This window comes from Tubulanus polymorphus, chromosome 2 (genome assembly GCF_964204645.1).
Source record: "Tubulanus polymorphus chromosome 2, tnTubPoly1.2, whole genome shotgun sequence".
NCBI lineage: Eukaryota > Metazoa > Nemertea > Palaeonemertea > Tubulaniformes > Tubulanidae > Tubulanus > Tubulanus polymorphus.
The window spans coordinates 27,523,043-27,542,889 of NC_134026.1; the positions used below are offsets into that span (position 1 = coordinate 27,523,043).

At 35.0% G+C, this 19,847-nt stretch overlaps 1 protein-coding gene across 7 annotated transcripts; it reads left to right on the plus strand.

The window, feature by feature from the left end:
• Nucleotides 1-142: 142 nt before the first annotated feature.
• LOC141898479 (protein hu-li tai shao-like) lies at nucleotides 143-19,581 on the plus strand. Of its 7 annotated transcripts, XM_074784399.1 has the most exons (19): nucleotides 143-274; nucleotides 1,173-1,264; nucleotides 1,900-2,151; nucleotides 2,431-2,588; nucleotides 5,154-5,384; nucleotides 5,476-5,619; nucleotides 5,696-5,794; nucleotides 5,921-6,100; nucleotides 7,093-7,214; nucleotides 7,306-7,438; nucleotides 9,737-9,868; nucleotides 9,960-10,052; nucleotides 10,735-10,918; nucleotides 11,277-11,351; nucleotides 13,565-13,621; nucleotides 14,383-14,439; nucleotides 15,029-15,094; nucleotides 15,706-15,806; nucleotides 15,921-19,581. In XM_074784399.1, the coding sequence occupies exons 2-19, from the start codon at nucleotides 1,207-1,209 to the stop codon at nucleotides 16,032-16,034; spliced, it is 2,256 nt and encodes a 751-aa protein (XP_074640500.1). In that variant the 5' UTR covers nucleotides 143-274; nucleotides 1,173-1,206; the 3' UTR covers nucleotides 16,035-19,581. The 7 variants fall into 7 exon arrangements, with proteins under 7 accessions (XP_074640500.1, XP_074640502.1, XP_074640501.1 ...); XM_074784401.1 differs by lacking the exon at nucleotides 15,029-15,094; XM_074784400.1 differs by lacking the exon at nucleotides 14,383-14,439.
• The last annotated feature ends 266 nt before the right edge of the window (nucleotides 19,582-19,847 follow it).

Genomic DNA, 19,847 nt, shown 5'->3' on the forward strand with positions numbered 1-19,847 from the left:
GAAATTACGTGCACCCGCTGTTACTGGTATGCGTAATCATGCCGTATAGTGCTGCCCTCATGTGTAGCTGTGGCACGTGTAGCTGAAACAGCAACACGCGTTATTTGTGGCGGGAGTTGATACAAACAGCCAAGGCGCTTACTCAATCGGTGTAACAGCTGTCTGCGCACCCTTGATTTGCATATACGAGCGGAGCTGGGCCTTGTTCGTAGAACTGGGTCAATCATAGGCGGTTTCGGCGGACTTATTGGGGATATTTTGAAGTATTGGAAAGGTAGGAATATGTTAAAACCATAGCGGATTACGTTGCGGTTATAATGTTCTAATTTTTACTGTGGATTATCATGCTGCAAAGGTAGATTTAATGGTTGAGATACACCGGCTTCTGGTTTAGTGTCTGGGATTTTTACGAGTTCCGTCATGCCCGCCGAACTGTCAGATTTGTATCGAATAACGTTTTCCTTACGTCATAGTAAATTTTATAGATTTATAAACATCGATGGCAGTGATAGAATTATCCAACCAAATAATTGATTGTCATTCTTTGGAAAGGAATATTTGCTTTGAAATATTTAAGATATTCTTGCTGGCGCGACGCCATTTTGAATTAAAATGCCGTTCGTTCGTGCCATCGTCTGGTACACGGCTCGGGTCATGCGTCCGATGATAACAGTAACACGCCAAGCCAAAGTTTTTTAAGACAAAATGAGTTATTGCGCTTTTGCAAATCGTTTCCCTTTGCTTTGTTATTTTGTTTAAAGGCTTCTAAATCCTTGAAAAGCGCTATGGAATTTATTTGGCATAGATGGCAGCACCGTCGAGTGGGCAGGGCAGCTGCACTGAAAGACATTTGACATTATTCTCACGAAGTCAACCGAAAGATGCATTCCTTACTCGTTTTATGTTGCAGTACCAAATATAAGACCCAGATTTCCCGGTATTTGATGCCTGATTGTCCCCATGAAAAATTATGATAATTATAGATAATATGTATTGTGGTTGTCGTATTGCAAACGTCACTGATTGAAGTCTATCTATATGGACATGGTCTCACTGACGTGACTGGTCCTATCTGAGTTGGTGCTGCTACCGGTACCAGAGTGTAGCTACAGCTCTTGGCCTGAAGGTTGAAGTACATGGCTGATTAGAAATTGGATTTATTTCATTTGTAGTTTTTAAGAAGGCAGCACTGGATATTTAGTAACAATGACAGAAGCTCAGGTGAATGGCCCTGAAAATGGGGGCAAATTCATTGATTCTGTAGGTAGGTAACATTTTCATTAAACTGTTGTCAATAATCGTAAATGCTGGTTGAGGTGATGTTTTTCTCAAGACACATGAACACATTTTTCTCCCATCAATGACTATGAACTGAATGACTGCTCGCCAGTGGCGTTTATGCAGCACTACTGAATTACCATGCTAATGGCTGTCATAAATTTTCATTATGCACTAGGGGTAACAGTAGTGGCAAAAATACAGTTATACAGTTGTTTCTAGTCTGACAATGCATTCATGCTAGTATATAATATAATAAACCTAGTATTACAACTCAGCTGTGTTTGCTTTTGAACCAAATGTTATGTTACTTCTCTGTCCTTTTTGATTTACAACTGACTCAAAAGTATTAGTGATACCCAGGCAGCTCAATTTGTATAGTACTGAATCTGAATAGTGAATAGTTGGTATCTTAAGAATCGAATTGTATGCAATCATCATCTGTAACCTTCCAACTATTTTCTGTGTGTTATAACCTTGCTATCACTCTAATGATGGAGGTGGTTCTTGCGAACATCTGCAGTGAATCATCTTCAGTACTGACTACTTGCGGCCTGATCAGATTATCATGATCCTTCCTGCCTGATACTAAGGGAACATTTTAAAATATGTTATTTACAGATCCTGATGACCCAGAATATCAGAAAAATCTTCGACGTCCAGCCGAAATAAAGGAAGATGTTCGACAGATGGAAGCGAACAAACGCGTATCGCTCATTTTGAGCAGTGAGGCATTCCGAGAAGAGCTAGAAGAAATCATTGAAACACAAATTCGATCGGGTCCACACCCCGCTAGTTTAATAGCGTTACAACAGATTTCAGAATTGTTAGTTCCTACAAGCGGTGGTCGATCCGGAGCAGGGTCCGCTAGAAGTAAGATACCTTTCCATCGCAGTGTCAATGTTATTAGTTAAATTGTTTCTATTGACAGATGTTCAGTGAATAGTTATATCAATGCATAAACATTCAGACTAAATTCTATCAGCGAGGACTGTATAATGTATGTATACGATAAAGCATTGTATTTCCACATGCTGTTCGCTGAATAGTTTGCTGAAATGAAGAGAATCGTATTAAAACCTAAAACCATTCTTCGTACAAATTCATGATGAAATGAGACTAATTTCAGACGTGCATATGTTATGATTTCAGGTGGTTATTCTAATGTAGTGATTCCAATTTCGGATATTCGTGGTGTTGGTTCTTTGAATTATAGCAAACAAGAGAAGTCTTTGCGAAATAAAGTGGCAGCATGTTACAGACTGGTTGACATGTTTGGTTGGTCCCAGAACGTATATAATCATATCACTGTAAGTACTTGTTTGTTTTATGATTTCAGGTCTTCATTTCGGTTTAGTGGCTCCTATTTCGGATATTCGAGGTGTCGCTTCTTTGAATTATTCGAAACAAGAGTTGTCATTAAGGAACAAAGTGGCAGCTTGCTTTAGACTTATTGATAAGTATGGCTGGTCACGTAGTATTGACACTGGTGTCACTGTAAGTAGGAATTGCTTTAGACCCTATACCTCGGCGAAGGGTTACTCGCGTTATAATCCAACCTTTTATCCAATCCATGTAGCTTTATTCTAATCATGCATGAATCAATTTAAGTATGATTTTCATATTTTTATCTTCATTCTATCTGTCCGTATTTAAGAACACCTTTTTCATCATCATCATCATCGAATTAACTGATTATAGCAGTTCTGAGCTAAAATGCTTAGCTTCAGTAAATAAGTATATATAAACCGGCAGCAATGCTACGTACTTTGGCTATATACAAAGCAGTATTGATAACCAGAGCTTGATCTGCAATCAATCATTTGCTAAAGAATCTATTTAAGTTTCAATAGTTAAGATTTTTGATAAGCTATCAAAAATGGTGAATCATCATTACTCTTGAGACTTTCTGAATAACCTTGAGTTGAACTTAAATTTGCCTGTGATATTTAGGTGCGATACCCTATTATACACATTGGGCATCGGGTGTTAAAGACAGTAGGTTCAAGGTGTACCGGATCTGTGGCTGTAGTAGATTACACAGATATCCGGGTTGTAAAGAAAGATCGATATGCATCATTCATAGCTCTATCTCAGCTACACTTGGCTGGTTGCAGCACTAGATGTCAACAGATGGTTGAGTAATTACTATGAGTCACTGTGAGTCAATCTCTATCAGGACAACTAGTTTTGATATTAATAATATTCATACAGTAACATTCATAATAGATCTAGGTATTTGTTTTTCTGTCCCTGAAACATATTGAGATGCAAAATCAGCTTCTCAGATTATTGATTTCTATGCAGTGAAGAGGTATGTCTGGTATGATTGATTTACTAGTGTTGCGGTAGAAGCAGCATTCTGGGCTGTGAGTAATAAATACTGCAGCCTTTACATGACTTGGCTATTACCTGATAGTCTTCTGCTATGTATATGAGTAAAAAGCAAGTCAAAGAAGCCGTGTAAATACACTGCTAATACTACAGCTCTATGTAAGCTGATGGAGAACTGAAAATTTAGTATTTGATTAGTTGCAATTTGTATGCTGGTACTGACATACATATGACTTCATTAGCATCTCATTATCTTGCTGCAAAAGTGTACAGCAAATATTAGACTACTGTATTAATCTATTGCGAATGAGATGATAATTGTTGTATTAATGATTTAGTAAGTGTATCTATGAACTGGCATCTTCTTTGGAATATTTTGAATCAGTAGTAGTAAAGTATCGGTTCCTATACGTGGTACATTAACAACCAGCTGGTTCTGCTGCGCATTAAATGATAACCACACAATATGCTGTTGTAGATTGAAATGTAAAATCAATAATAGGCTCATGCTCTATGTCTGCAACTATTTCGTAATGTTTCCGTTATAGACATCTTCTATTTCGTAATGTTTCCGTCATAGACATCTTCGAGTGAACAGTCTAAAATGCCTTTAGACATCTTCGAGTGAACAGTCTAAAATGCCTTTAGGCTATATGAACCAGAACAAAGTCTGGCTATAGAACAAATATTTAGTCAGTGATGATATTGGTTTTAAGCCTACTGCCAAACAAAACATTCATTATGGGTTCTTCCCAGTCGGTGCAAGAATTTACTATGAATCAGATGTTTGTTTTGAAAGTTTGGGAAAAGTTTCATATATGCATCGACTGAAACACTTTACTTTTACTGTTATACTGGAACACAAGACCCCTCGATTAGATATATTTTACCATGAGGAATATACATATTTAGATGTTCAGGCTTTTGATCAACGCCAGTAGAACTGTAGGTAATAGTGTATTATGCACTTCAGACTTGCATTATCGATGAACAATTCCAACAACTTATAACGCATATAGCGTTCTGTCTAAAGGTATTGAATTCATTGTTATTCTATAAAAATCATGTTTGGCCCTACATGATTGTATGAAAATTGTTCTTTGTGAACCGGTGTTTATATCCTCCGCATACATATTATTTGCAATATATGAAACATTTCTGAAGCAATTATATTCTGTGATATATTTTTTTAACTATAATTGTCGCTGTGTGATCTATTTTATATGATTATCCTTCCTCTAAATTGACTGCTCGTTCTGTGATCTAATGAGATGTAAATAAATAATCTCAATTCTTATTAATGGAATACAAGTCACATTCACTAAATGACTCAATTGGGTACAATGTGAAGGTCAGTGACATTGAATTGACCTCTGCCTAATGCAGTCTACCCTATTATTGGGTTTTCACAAAAGTTCATCTATTTTATGTATTGGTGTCATACATATTTGCATGGAATTTTATTTCATTCACTGGGACTATGAGCTACTTTCGTATCACAGTGAAAATGGTCTGATCTGTGATTTCCTTGCTATTTTCAGGCCAGAATAAGCCAGGATACAGAACACTTCCTGATCAACCCATTCGGTTTGCTGTATCATGAAATAACTGCCTCAACTTTGGTGAAGATTGATATGAGGGGAGAAGTCCTCGACCCAGGATCTACAACATTAGGTGTAAACAAGGCAGGCTGGATGATACATTCGGCTATCCACCAAGGTCGACCAGATATTAAAGCTATCATCCACATTCATACGCCAGCTGCTTCTGCTGTAAGAATACTTTTAAGCAATCGTCAATTCTATATCTGTCAACCCGAGCCTGTATGTTTATCGTGAGCGGTATTTCATTTTCAATTGACAGGTGTCCGCGATGAAATGTGGACTTCTCCCGATTTCGCAAGAAGCTTTAGTCATAGGTGGAGTTAGTTACCATAGCTATGAAGGAATCTGCATCGACGCAGAAGAAAAAGAAACTTTACAAAGAGATTTAGGACCCATTAATAAAGTGTGTAGAAGCATGTCTGATTTTGAGTAGACTTTAAGGATACTTTGCATCTAAATTTTGCATGTTTGATTTTTAGGTGATGATTTTACGTAATCATGGTGCAGTAGCGTGTGGTGAGACAATAGAGGAAGCTTTCCACTATGCCAGAAATCTGATGGAAGCATGTGAAACACAGGTACGGCAACTGAGCTACATCTAGAATATTAAGTGAAATTTCAGCTGTGGACGAGACAAGATGATCACTAGCTGTCTCAAACTGTATTTTCTTTCATTATCGGTAAATGGATATGGAATATTTTAGGTACGACTGGCCCCAATCGGACTGGATAATTTAATTCAAGTCGATGAAGAAACTCAGAAGAAAGTAGCCGAAACAGCCAGTAAAGGTGGTGGTGGTGTGAATATGAAATCAGAGGGTGGCAGAAAATGGAGAATTGGTGAATTAGAATTTGAAGCGCTGATGAGACAGTTAGATAATGCTGTAAGTGTTGAAATTTACCACTACATTATAGATATTTCATACATGAGCTGCTGCATGAGCATACTAAGTTTTGATTCTGCATTCCATTAGCTTTACGCATAATGATCCATTTAATAGCAGTTATTAGATTAAATTGTTTTTACTATCAGCAAAACCCACACATTCCTACATAGAGTTCATCCTTATCTGAACTAGTTCCTTCTTCTGATTTTGATTTCCTGTTGTTAGATTGGGTCACGTAGATTTCAGATCCTTTACTCACTCCTATCTCTATGAGACACGACATTGCTTCTACTTAATGTTCTATTAAGACTCAACAACTTAATATGGTTTCAGACATGACAATTAATCAATATTGAATCAATTGATAGAAAGGATTGATTTGAGATATAGGCTGTATAAGTCAGTAGGTAATTGATTCATCGGTAGATCAAGGAATGACAACTTAACAATTCGCTCACACTGTATAAACTTTTAATTTGATGTTAACTGTAACATTTCAAAGATACTTGATGTCATACTATAAAACCTAATGATCGAGTAATATGGGGATGGTACACTATATAAGTGTATGTATATGTATATCTAGTGAAGCTTGTTAATGGTATGGATTACGCTTACATTCTGTGTCAATAGCAATTCATGCTCGCAGTGAAGGTCACTGTGTCAAGATCTAAATGTCTGATATGATATTGGCATGAGTGTATGCTATTTATTGTATATTCATGCATGGTTTAATTATCCCTATGGTAAAACCTAATCATCATGAAATGAATCTTCCAGTAGCTGTATGATGACTAAAATGACATCTTGTGTAAAATTAATGAGTTCTGCTTCCAGACATTTTATGTGTGTACTTAATATCTGCCAACATTTAGAAATCAGTCAGTTGTTTATTTCATCTCAATCTAAATAATCATTGACCTATTTGACAGTGCTGCTCCTGAAGAATCTTGACTTCCAGTGATGAATATGTTTTATTTATCTTACAGGGATACAGAACTGGATACCAGTATCATCAAATTATTTCCAGAGAACCAGCTGATAAAGGACACAGTGATGTGGAGATTCCACCTGCGACATCATCACTGGCTTACCAGGATGATGATATGTCGTAAGTTCTCTATAACTCGCCAGCATTGCTACTGAATCTAACTCGATTTTACTTTGGTGATTGAATGTATTTTTTCGGTATCATATCCTAGATCGCCGCTTAAATTGGCGTTGGAAAAACAGAAGAAGTCTTCGCGTAAAGAATGGTTAGTGTCAACACCGAATACCTACATGAAGACTCAGATTGAGGAAACCGGTACCTCTAATCCGAAACTGATTACCAAGGTAGGTCAGCTGTCAACTGAGACGGAAATCTGATGGGGAAGATCATCTGCAAATTAAACCACATGAATGTAAAGTGCTTTAATCCCTTTCGATTTAACATAATATACCTTTGTATTTGTCGTGTCTGCTCCATTGCTTCTATGGAAGTTAATTGAAAAAAAAATCTGCTAATGGGGAAAATTTTAACCCATTTTATACTCAGATTTTAGTGATTTAACAGCTATTCCAATGAATGTAATGATATATCATTTGCGTATGAATATGATATTTGATATTATCAATTGTGTAGGTTAGTCGATGTTGTGGTAAAATAGTAACTTGTGCTACAATAGTAAATGGAAAAATTATGTAATTGCTTTGCTTACTAAAATCTAGTTCTTTGCGTAATTCAACAAAATGAATAATGTATCTCGAGTTTCTAGGTATCTTCTATCGCAATCGTACATCAATTGCTGAATTAGTCACTCTGAAAGTCCTATATAAGATTGTGTAGATGATTTTGAAATTGGCTATCGATTTTGTCTCGACAAGGTGTGTGTTCTTGCATGCTTCACTGTGAAGAATTGGCATTTATTGTGTCTATGTTAAAAGCATAAAGAGTCTCGACGATACATAACGTCATAATCTTAATCTGTAGTGCCATTAACCGCTTTTTGTTAAAAGAGGACGCGTGGTTGTTGAAATCATAGCGAGCTAGTCCCTACCTAAAGAAAGAGCAATATTGCTAGATATTTTATTTCTAAAGAAAAGATATTTGTATTATGGACTTGTCCCCAAAATCCATTATTTATTGTGCTGATAATCAATCACATTTATGTATATGGAAATTTTTACCATACTTATAGTTACTTACATTTCTGAATTTTTATATGACAATATAATTTGAGCGTCAAATCAGTCAACACTCAGATAGAGTACAAATATGGCTTGGCTAGGAGAGCGCATGTCTGAAGAAGTCGTCCTATCATTATTTCGATCATTATGTGCTTCCATTATTCATATTGGTGTAATATTTAACTCTTTCCTTCAGGCATTCAATGCTCTTCAGATTCTTAGGTACTTAAGAAAAATTATCAGTCGGGTTTTTCGATGATAGCTACAGCCCAACTTTGAAACCAGTGGGTCATGTATGAAGATTACTAACGTTTGTTAATGTGCGTGCTCAAAGTAAAGAGAGTTCTTGAATTGACACTCATGGAGTATAGCTTTGTACTGTCATACTTGTTTATATTTGTGCAACCTATTACCCCGCTATAATACACAAATATTAGGTTTTTTACATCCGATGATCTAGGAATAAGTGAATCATGATTACGTTTCGCTAACCGAGGTGATTCCACTATCAGAATCAATAACTTTTAATTTTAACTGAAATTATTTTATATAATTGGAAGCTGATGATGCTAGATATTCAATTCTTCACGCTACATATACCATTATCAGCAGAGCTTTACTGGTGCAATTGCAAGTCAGTGTAATTTTGTGAGGTCAGGATACTTAGTAACTGATACTATAATTGTAAAGGGACCAGATTTCCATCAATGTTCAACGCAAGTTATTTTTACAATTTTCGAAGGCATTCCTCGCCTGACTCATTCCATAACACGTGATGCCAACCATTAATACACTCAGATTAATGGAGAATGGTCCCTGCACACTGATTGTGTACTGACTTTTGCATGTAATTTGAAATTTTTCCACTGATTTTGAATTATTTAAGAAATAAATAAATTTGATTGCTTCATGCTTTTAACCGCACGATTGTTCTTGTTAACTAGTCAATCAGATAAAAAGGCTCTATCTGGATATCGGATTAGTGTTTTCATTGTATTGTCAAATCTAACCAAAACAATTTTTACGATTCATTATCGCTCATTTATATTTTATTGAATTTTCATTAACATGTTATTGCATGCACTCTTGTTTGACAAACTACTGCAATCTAGATAGAGCCTATATGTCTCTCTATGGATGCAGTTCTTCGATCATTTTTTCCGATCATTCAGAGCCTTTTTGTCGGTTGGTTGGTTGCAGGAATTCTCGCTCACAGTTTTGGCCTAGGTACATCATTCTCCCGAGACCTCAAATCACTTTCGATCACTGTGTTCTCCCTCGTCTCTTGAGATGTAACAAGATTCCATTTTATTTGGAGCCTGAGATATGGTGGAAAGGAAGCCTATTAAAAGCATCGAATCAGGAGAGCGACACCTGAGGGATTATCATAGGAGTGGATTATTTGAGAGGAATATTAGATTTCAGGGAGTATTATTAGATAATGTTTTTATTGATTTTGAATAGTGGGTGGCTGAAGGAGATGCTGGGGAATCACCGGCAAAGTCAAAAACCGGAGAGACTATGAAATTAGAAAATCCAAATTCATTCGCACCACAGGGAGAAAATCCTAAGGAGTTGAGGGCCAAACAACAGCAGGTAGGTAGTTGGGGTCGACTTTTCTGTCCTTTCCTATAAATACAAATTGGTTACGGGTAGATCTTACAGAGAAATATTCTTATTGCTACAGTTGAGAAACCAATATTACACAGATAAGATAAGCGCTGGACCACAGTCACGAATCCTTGAGGGTACTACGTGGGAAGAAGCGCGTAGAATGCAGGTATGTATAATTAAGCTAAGATCGTAATTAGTTCTTACAATTATATAATGTCCTGCTATGGTAGACACTTGTTTTGTTTTTTTGTGGCCAGATTATGCTAAATTTGTCTAGAATGATTACAATCTATTGGAATACTGATTCACTGATTTATTTTGCCTGATGTTGTATTTTGTAGGCTGAAGCTGTAAGTCGTTATTAAGTTTGGTTTGTTTTACATATCTAGTATACTAAACAATATTAGCTTTTATTTACTAACTACTATAAGAAGCACTTCCTGGTTAGCTGATTAAATGATACAACTCAAATTTATTTCATTCGATTCGCAGTTAGAAAGAATTTGATTTTTCCCGGAAGTGCTTGTTTTCAAGGTTTTCTATAAAATGTTCCCATAACGTACAACTTGGAGTTTTGCATTGGGTTAGTTCGGTACCCTAATGTGTGTCAAGGTTGTTTGTGTATTGGCATGCTATAGAAACAGACTTAGAATAGTAGCTTTTCTTCTTCAAGTTAACTTAATAATTACAACATTACATTAATGATAACCTCAAACAAAATAAAGGTCTATTTGGCACATAATTTTGATTTCGTATCCTGATAGTTGGTTACAGAGTTTGGTGTTGGTTTGTTTTTTACATTACTGTTTAGGCCAATGTAAGAGAATTTGTTCGCTATTTTGTAATAGGATGGTAATCTGAGTGGTGCTGGAGATGTTGTGGTTGTTGGAGCAGCGTCTAAAGGTATTATACAGCGTGAACATCAGCACAATGCAGTTGTATATAGGAGTTACTTCGCACCAAATCCATTTGAAAGTATGACTGATGAAGACATCCAGAAATATAAAGATGAAATAGACCGCAAAAATCGAGGTAATGTATGGTATTTGATTTAGTTTTCCCCTTGCGTTTGATACATATATTCTCTCATAAATTACCTGAAGATGTGTCCATTTCTGTGAATGATTTACAAAATCATATTTCTGCTTATCTGAGGTAGTTTCGACCTTTCTATCATTAGAGAGAAATATTTTTTGCATGTTTCTAAGATTTGTGCGATATAAATCTACCCCGTATAAAAGTTATTGCTCTAAATGCATGTGGATTGAAATGAATTCTTACGCTTCGGATTTCATTGAGCTCATCATATACTAATGTTATAAACTACGGTAACTGTTGACGGAGCGTAGAGTGTTTTGTGATATGTGTGCGTGTGTCTGTTTTTGTATAGGAGATGCTCCTGAAGTAATCGTTGAAGGTGGTACTGAACTACAACAAGAAACCAACGTCGATGAATTCGAGCAAGGTAAAAATATCTGTACATTAGTTCAGTATTACCTCATATTATCGTAGATATATTTCTGTTGTAGATCGATTGTACACTCACATCCTTCGTATAGATTTTGTTTCGTAGATTCAGATTATTTTAGGTTAAATATTTTTGTGTGTCCACTGTGATATTAATTTCAGAGGAAAAGTTGTATCGATTTAATTTTAATGAGCAATTTGATTAATGCAGGTGCACCTAAAATTGAGGAGTTACCTCTAAAACAGCAGATCGCCTCGAAACCGGAATCGGGTCCTAAACTAGTACCTAAAGACGAATCAGATTCCCCGCCTGAAATAAAAAAGGAGGGCGGTTCGCTACCAGCGACAAGTATTAAACCGAGACCGAAATCTGGTGGTTCAATGACTCCTCCACCTAGAACTGATAAGGATCGTTGGCCTGAATTGCCGAATCGTGCTAATACTATGCCACCCCCTGTTCCACCTAAACATAAAAGGGGTTTGTTTATTTCAATTGTCCATTGATAATGGCTTCGGTTAACAGGTTTTTAATGCTTAGCATGCTGGATTGATATTTGAAGGTTATCACTTTGAAACAACTGCACTAGACTAGAGGGTCGATATAGGTATGACATATTCTTATAAGGACGAGAGAATCAAGTGATAGGGATCAAGTTTTTAATATCAATTTTCAATGCACAACTTTTCTGTGAGTTCTGAATATTTTGATATGGAATGTTTTGCTAGGAATTTTCAAGTTAAAAGATATTCACAAATGTGCATGTGTGCTGTGGTTGTAATGGCTTGGGTATTTGCAGTAGATAAAATGCAAATGCTTTCGATATATCAGTTGACTAAATTGTTTCTAAGAATAAGAACAAATCTTATAATATTTACAAAATAGTCCTTAAAAATAGGAAGATAAGATGGGAATATGTGATTAATAAATGTATTATTGATATGTAGGCAATGATGATAAAAAACACAAAACTCCTCCACTTAAATGTTGGGGTAGGTAAACAGGACTGAATACTTGGAGTGTATACCTATATACATAATATTGAGTTTCCCTGGGATATACATGTAGTATAGTCTACCGATATTCCAGTGAAGCTCTTTGCATGTTTTTGGGAAAACTGGTTTCTCAAGGGTTGATATCTCCTATGCTCTCCTCATATATTTGTTTTTGTTTTTAATGGCTCACAGCACATTCCCTCGGATCGCGAAAATCTTTAGAAACAAATCTCGATGACATTGAATTAACCCCTGATGGGCATGCACCGACTCCACCTTTGAAGACTGCATCTGTTCGTCAGGGTTGGTATCTCATAAGACATTTCTCTTGGGGTTCGGTTACACTTATTCATTTCGACAGTTTATTTTTGATTTATTTTTGACGCTTGAAACTGATGCAGCGCTGGATATAATGATAGGGTCCCTACGGCTCCTTGATTCCTTGAAAACTCCTTCTAAACCAAAAATATTTTTCAAGGTCCTTGAAAATCCTTGAATTTGAGTAAAATGCCCATAAGTCTTTGAAAACTTAAATTTTGAGAAATTGGCAAATTAAAAAATTCTAAGGTTAGGCCTAGTTATTATACACTCAGATTCCACCGAATAAAATTGTTTGCTAAGTTGAACAACACCGATTTAGGAGGAGTCAACAGTAATTGAGATACGAAAGTGATATACATACACTTTCTCCTTGAAAAGTCCTGAATTCTGGAAAGACTTACCGGTATCTGTAGGAACCCTGAATAATTATTTCGGTTATCGGTGAATCACTAATCATTGCTTAGGATATAAACGCACAATTTTATCTATAACAAGGAGTTTTATGTTCAGTTTTTCATACTAAAGAAAAGGTTCTTTTGCACAATTTGAATTTCGTTATAGGTTTGAGGAATAAAAAGTTGAGACAGCCTTTTTCAAAGCATCTCATACTTCGTTAACTTCTCGCATGGTGCAAAGGGTTTATATCAAGTAACACGTTTTTGATTTTCACCACGTTTAATGGCAATTTTGATTTACTCCTATTGATAATTGTGCCAGTCTGTCAATGTATTTAGAAGATAGTAATGGTAGAATATTATTTAAACTATTTTTTAATTCACCTTGAGTTGATGTATTTTTGTTATATGTTGTATTATATCCCTGTTGATAGGCACGACACTGATATGTTTCTTCATGTTTTCACGAAATATTTTCTTTTTGTTTCGTGTTTGTGTTCAGGTCGGCCAAAGTCACGAGAAACGAATATAGATGATGTATTAGATGCTCATCCTGAGGGTTAGTTTGTATATTCTTATATATGCTTTATCATAAGCTGTCCGTACTGGTTGCAGTTGATCGTATTCTGGTCATAGTTGAGCCTGTTTCACATGAATAATCATATACTCAACAGTTTCATCCAGATTCATCGATTTAAGTGTATTTGTATGACAATGGTTGAAACTATTGACTGTTCACCTTGTATAATCAATGCATAATCAAAATATAAATGCTATGATTCTAATAAATTTTACATCAATTATTTACGGCATAATTTGTGATACAGTGCTCTGAGTAATACTCGGATTTGACGTGCTTTTAAATATGTAGACAGATGCTTTACATAGAACAATTACAATTTTACAGCTTATCTACATATTTATCAGGGTTTAGGTGTTTGAATTGTGGTGGTTTTAGGTTTATTGTCACGAGTTACATAATTTGTAATACACATTTTTCTTCTATCACATCACTTGTTCTATATTGTTTGTATTGGTGGTCTTTTTACATACGGTAATCTGACTGTAATGTGTTTTCACTTTCAGCTGAATAATTAATCTATTCTGGTTTTTAATTTGAATATATGATGACAGTATGTGTGAGTGTATGTGTAAATGGCAGGAGTTCTGTGACCTCTAACTGAATGTTTTCTATCTCTCAGTGTACATTTCATTGATATAGAATGTTGAATCTCTCGCTCAACTTGAATGACTTTAAAATGGCCACAGTGATAACATTTACATCTATGATTATCATAAATATGTGTTATTTGTTGACAGAACGAATTCAAGTTAGTCGATCACAATCGGCTCGTGTGCCGGCCAAAAATAGGGAGCGTAAGTTCACTGAGCTAACACTAGAGGTCCTGGGCAGTTTGAGTTTTATATTACAAAAATCTTATCACAATTCATTCATCCATCATAGTTCATCCAATCAATAACATCATTTGCAGCTTGAAGGCTCTTTAAAAATATTCTTGCTAGTAATAACTGATGACTTGTTATTGATTACGTCATCGAATATCTAATAAGCCTGTATGTTATAACTACCTATTTGCATTCAGCGCCTTTAAGCTTACAGTTATGATTTAATCGAGAAATTTCACTAACCATTTCATAATGATCTAACTATTAATTCTGAAACATATTGTTAAAAATCATGGAGGTGTGTTGGTAATCTGTGATCTAAATAACTTTTCTTATGGAGTATCTTTGATCGGCATCTAAACCGTTATCATTTGATTCTGATAGTTCCTGTTTGTTGATATAATGAAATGAAATAATTTATAATGATTGAATTTGTTATTCAGACAACATCAGTTCTAATGAATTATAACATTGAAATGAATTGACTGAGTATTCTCAATCGAAAAGTTTTAGGCATATAAAATTTTGAATAAATGAACAATGAACTGACGTTTTATAGTTGTAGATGAGCTGAAGGCACGAACATTAGAACGTTCACTGTCCCAGGATGAGAAACATCCAAGGGGTAAGACTCATTCCCCAGGTTTATAGTCTACATCCTGGGTAACCCCCTGTATATTCTTCATCATGTAATCACTATTAGTAATAACAATTCAATAGAGTATCATCTGGAAGAGAATGAAAGCCTTCCTGGGAGTATTCCACTCTGTCAATCACTGCTTTAACCTAAATATTATCTTCTCCAATCATTTAGCTACCATATCTATTATTCCATATCTTGCCATCCTGCCCTGAATTTCTTCAATGAATAGGTGTTGATTTCTTCATGTTGATGAAATAGTGTGTGTGTGGTGTATGTGAGTTCTATTGAGTTACCTTCTTCTTATGACCGCTTTTATGTCCAACTTATATAAGAGTATTTTTGTAATAATGATCATAATTACATTTACCCAAATAATATCTGACACAACTGTGAGATGTACTGATTCATTATTAAATGGTTGTATGCCATTAACTGCTTAATAATTGTGTACTAGAATGATAATTTATTCATAATGATTTTTTGCATGTATCTTTCAGGATTCATTGAATTAATTACAATACATATAGTATCAGTGTATAGAACCAATGCCTATATAGTGTTTGTTTATCGATTTTGTGTTTATTTATTTTCAGGTGAACAGCCGCAAGTGAATGGAGAAGGAGAAGGCAAACCGAGATCGCCAGCCAAATCTGACACACTGAAGTCAACAGATACCGAGGGAGGACACAGTGCTGTACGTATTGCTTCGACAACTTTGAAATTTTGTATCTTAATTGTTGGTTAGATCAAACACTTTTGACTCAATAGAAAATCCTATTAGTTCAGAGCCATAAATTCGTGATTGTAGGGTTCACCGTCAAAAGAACATCCACCAACCGAGGATTCCCCCTCGAAGAAGGAGAAAAAGAAGAAATTCAGAATGCCATCGTTCTCTAAAACTAAGAAGAAGGAAAAGAAGTAAATGGTTCATTGCGAAATGAGAAAACTGGTTTATCGTTAATTGAAAAGTGTACATGAAATGACAAACATTATGATTGGTGGACAGTCTTAAAGCACTGCTACTACAACTACTAAACTAATTCTCTCATGATATATGTACCAGTATGCTAGTTTTGAATGGCATATTTTATATATAATTTCACATGTATTTTAGCCCTTATGATAAGTTTGCAGAGATTTCTAGTAAACAAAAGATGAGTCTAGATATTTGATGAATATGATACAGAAATTAGGGGGGAGGGATTTCTTGTATTCTATGATGTCTATGTAATTTGTGATGATGTTTTAAATTGCACACATAAGTCTATCTCTGTCTTTCTCTCTTGGCGCTCACTATCCCTGTCATATGTGTGAATAGCGCCTTGGTGGAATTTTAGCTATAGTAGCCGTGCTTCAGTTTCTATTTTATTAGTCTTCCTAACTTAGCATTGTACTATTACTGAAGAGGTGATTATGTATATGGTATTTAGAGAAGTGCTGGAATGGTAGATTCACAAGGCTTTAGCGTTAAAATAAAAACGCACATTATGTTTTGTTGATAATTGAATATCCAATGAAACATCAATAGGTGTCGTACATTGTGATGTTGTTTGTAACTAATAGGTGGCATCACTGTGATTTGTCTGCTGATATTATCTATTCGAAACACGTCCCAAAATAAGCATTATTTATATTTAGCTATTTGTATTAGTTTACCATGCTTATTTGCTATATTATAAAGTGAAATTTTTTATCTTTGATTAAAGCTTCTTACTTGCCAAAATGATCCAAGAAACAAAATATGTCTGGGTCTAGTTCCTTCCAGCACTTTTCTAAGATTCAAACTTTGATGAGGGAAGAATGAGGATATTTGTTCAGCTTTTTCTTATAAATGTGCAATGCCTAGATTAGTATCGTTTTGTACAGAAAAGTGAAAGTACGTGATTATATATGATTTCATGATGAAATTTTGTTATGACAAAGATGATAATGTCAGAGGACTACATGCATAAAAACCAGTTTAGGTGAAAGAAAATTGTAAATTTATTTTTGTGAAGCTAAAGCTTTTGTAAAATTAGTTAGTCCAGTGGCCTAGGATTGAACAAGTATTTGTTGATAGCGTCATTTTGAAAGACCAAATATCGGGCGCAAATGGACTTTGTTAAACATTCACGTATTACCTTTCGTTTTATACACATTGAAGAAGTCTTTATGATATGGAAGACATAAAAGTGTAATATATATATCTATATATATATTAAACAACTCTTCTCTAATTATTATTGTTGAACAGATTTGTATACAACGGATCAATGGTTGAAAATACTCAAAAATGTGCAGGTTCAATTGATGCAAACAAATGTAAACATGCTTTTAACTATATCTTATATGATAAGTATCTTATTTAGCTGCAAGTAAATATTTGTGGATTTTTTTAATGGAATGTATTCTACTGTGAGTAACAACCAGTTCTCGGCAGAACTAGACAGATTCTCCTTGCATGGTCGCCGTACCAGCTAGTCTTAAGTATTATCATGAGATGAGTTCCGTATGGAAGCAATGAGTAGTCACTTGCTAATGTCACTTCTCTGCTTTGATTGTGAAATCTGAAAACTGGCAAGTGATAGTGGCAGGTATAAAGGGTTGAAGGTCATCAGCCTGTGGCAAGTAAGCAGGTACATTCCATCCATGATTTTATATATACATAAAGTAATTTCTAGTACCATCAGGGAAACAGGAGTTTTTAAAAACCATGCTGATACCATAAATAGTTGTGTGTTGTATGCTGATAATGAGTCAAATTGTTTACATCAATGCTATAAGAGTTTCACTGTAAATTGATATTTAATAATACTGTGTTTTCCTGGTTGATGTAACCCACTCGACGTATATGACTAAAAATATTATATCACAAAGGTGTTGTATATGATAATTATTGAAGTATCTATGCCTGCTAAAGTTAAACTCGCTGTCTGTGCAAACTCATAATCTGGACATATCAAATAAAATCCTGCAACATCTATAATTAACATCTCTGTTTTCCACTTAGTTTTGCTAGGTATCGATGCTTTATCCAGCCTTTGTACTATGCTCAGTTTTGGATGTCACCTTCGATTCCAGTTTCACTTCAGAATTCTTCTAGTTTATGGGAGTAGTTGTTTTGTAAGTTTTGGGCCAGTAGGACTTTGGCTGTCGCGAGACATGTTCTTTGTTGAGTTTGCCAGATATATGTGAGGAAAGTTGTTTCTCAGAAAGCTAAATATTCTCTGGCAAGCTTGGCTTGTCTGTTTTGAAAATTGATATTCTAATGGCTTGTTTAATTTCATTTCTGAATACTCTTTAAGAATGGTTGAGATTGCGCCTGCTATTCATTATATACTAATAAACATTTTCTATCTAGACTCATGATTTCCTTGAACATTGATAAATATTATAGTAGATGGAATTATCCTCTTCATGTATTTTTGATATTACTCAAAGCTTCATGTCATTTCTGCATTTTTCAGGCATTTAACCATAGACAATATAGACTAATTCAATTAAAACCAACCACTAGCTGCTTGTTTGTAAATATCTGCATTATCATGATGATTTTTCCCATTTGTTGGTGATTCAAGGAAATGTGGCTTCAATAGTAGATAAATTTATAATTGCGTTAAAAAAATGTTTCAATATTGTTTAAAGATTTATGCAACTGGTAGTTTGACTATTCTAAAACACTATATATTAATTATATCAGAAATTCATATGCTCTTATAAGTTTTATAGATTTTTTGTTGCAATTTTTGATATGCCCCTTACATGACCCTAATATTTGCTACATTGTCGATCTATCATGATATGTGAACATGATGGCAATGGAGTGGCGTACCTTGTAAATATAATTCCACTAGCCCATCTGTGAACAGATTTGAGAAACCTCCACCATAATGTTAGTAAACATTACTGCATCGAAGAGTAAGACGCTGTGTTGGAGTTTGTTGACTATTTCTCTGGTATCCATACAGATTATCAGTGAAGTTGTTTTGTTTATTGGTTGCTGGTGTTAATGTTGTTTTAGTCGTAGTTCAATGTGTGCTATCAAAGAATAGCTCGGTGCATGTAATGGGCATATTGTTTCCTCTTCAAAAGCTGGATATCTCATACAACTGTCCAAATTTATAAAATCTTAGCTACATAAAGAGTCCACTTGATTCGGATCATTTTGAACTGTCAAAATTTGTCCGGTTTTTGGAAAACCTGGATTTAAAGTCATTTTGTTGTATATTAATGAACAAATGGACTGCAAATGAGTGTACTAAGTATTTTCTGGTGTAAACAACAGTTGTATGTTGTTTCTGGATTATGAAGAGTTGTGTAGCTTTTTGTACAATTTTTGGTCAACATTATCCATTTCTATTATAGCTCCTGGCACAATTGATTGGGTAATGGTCAAGGTTGATATGCTAAAATATATATACAAAAAACATTTTTATGTTGCCAGCTTCGAATCTGCTGTATCTAATAAACAGTCAATGCTATAATCCAAACTTGTTTCTCACTGTGTCAATTGAAGAATTAGATCATGAAGCCATATGGACTCATTCAGGCTTTCCTGACTTGGTGACCATTATTGTTCCAATTTTTGATTATCCAGACTCATTTTGTGGTCGTCAGGACATCAGCTCAGTAATGTTGTTGAGTGAACGAACTAACACCAGGGCCTGTGTTCATGGGTAACAAAGTTACCATCAACGTAGGTGACAACCACTGAGAAACCACAGCAATAATCGAAAATAATTTTTATAAGTCAAAA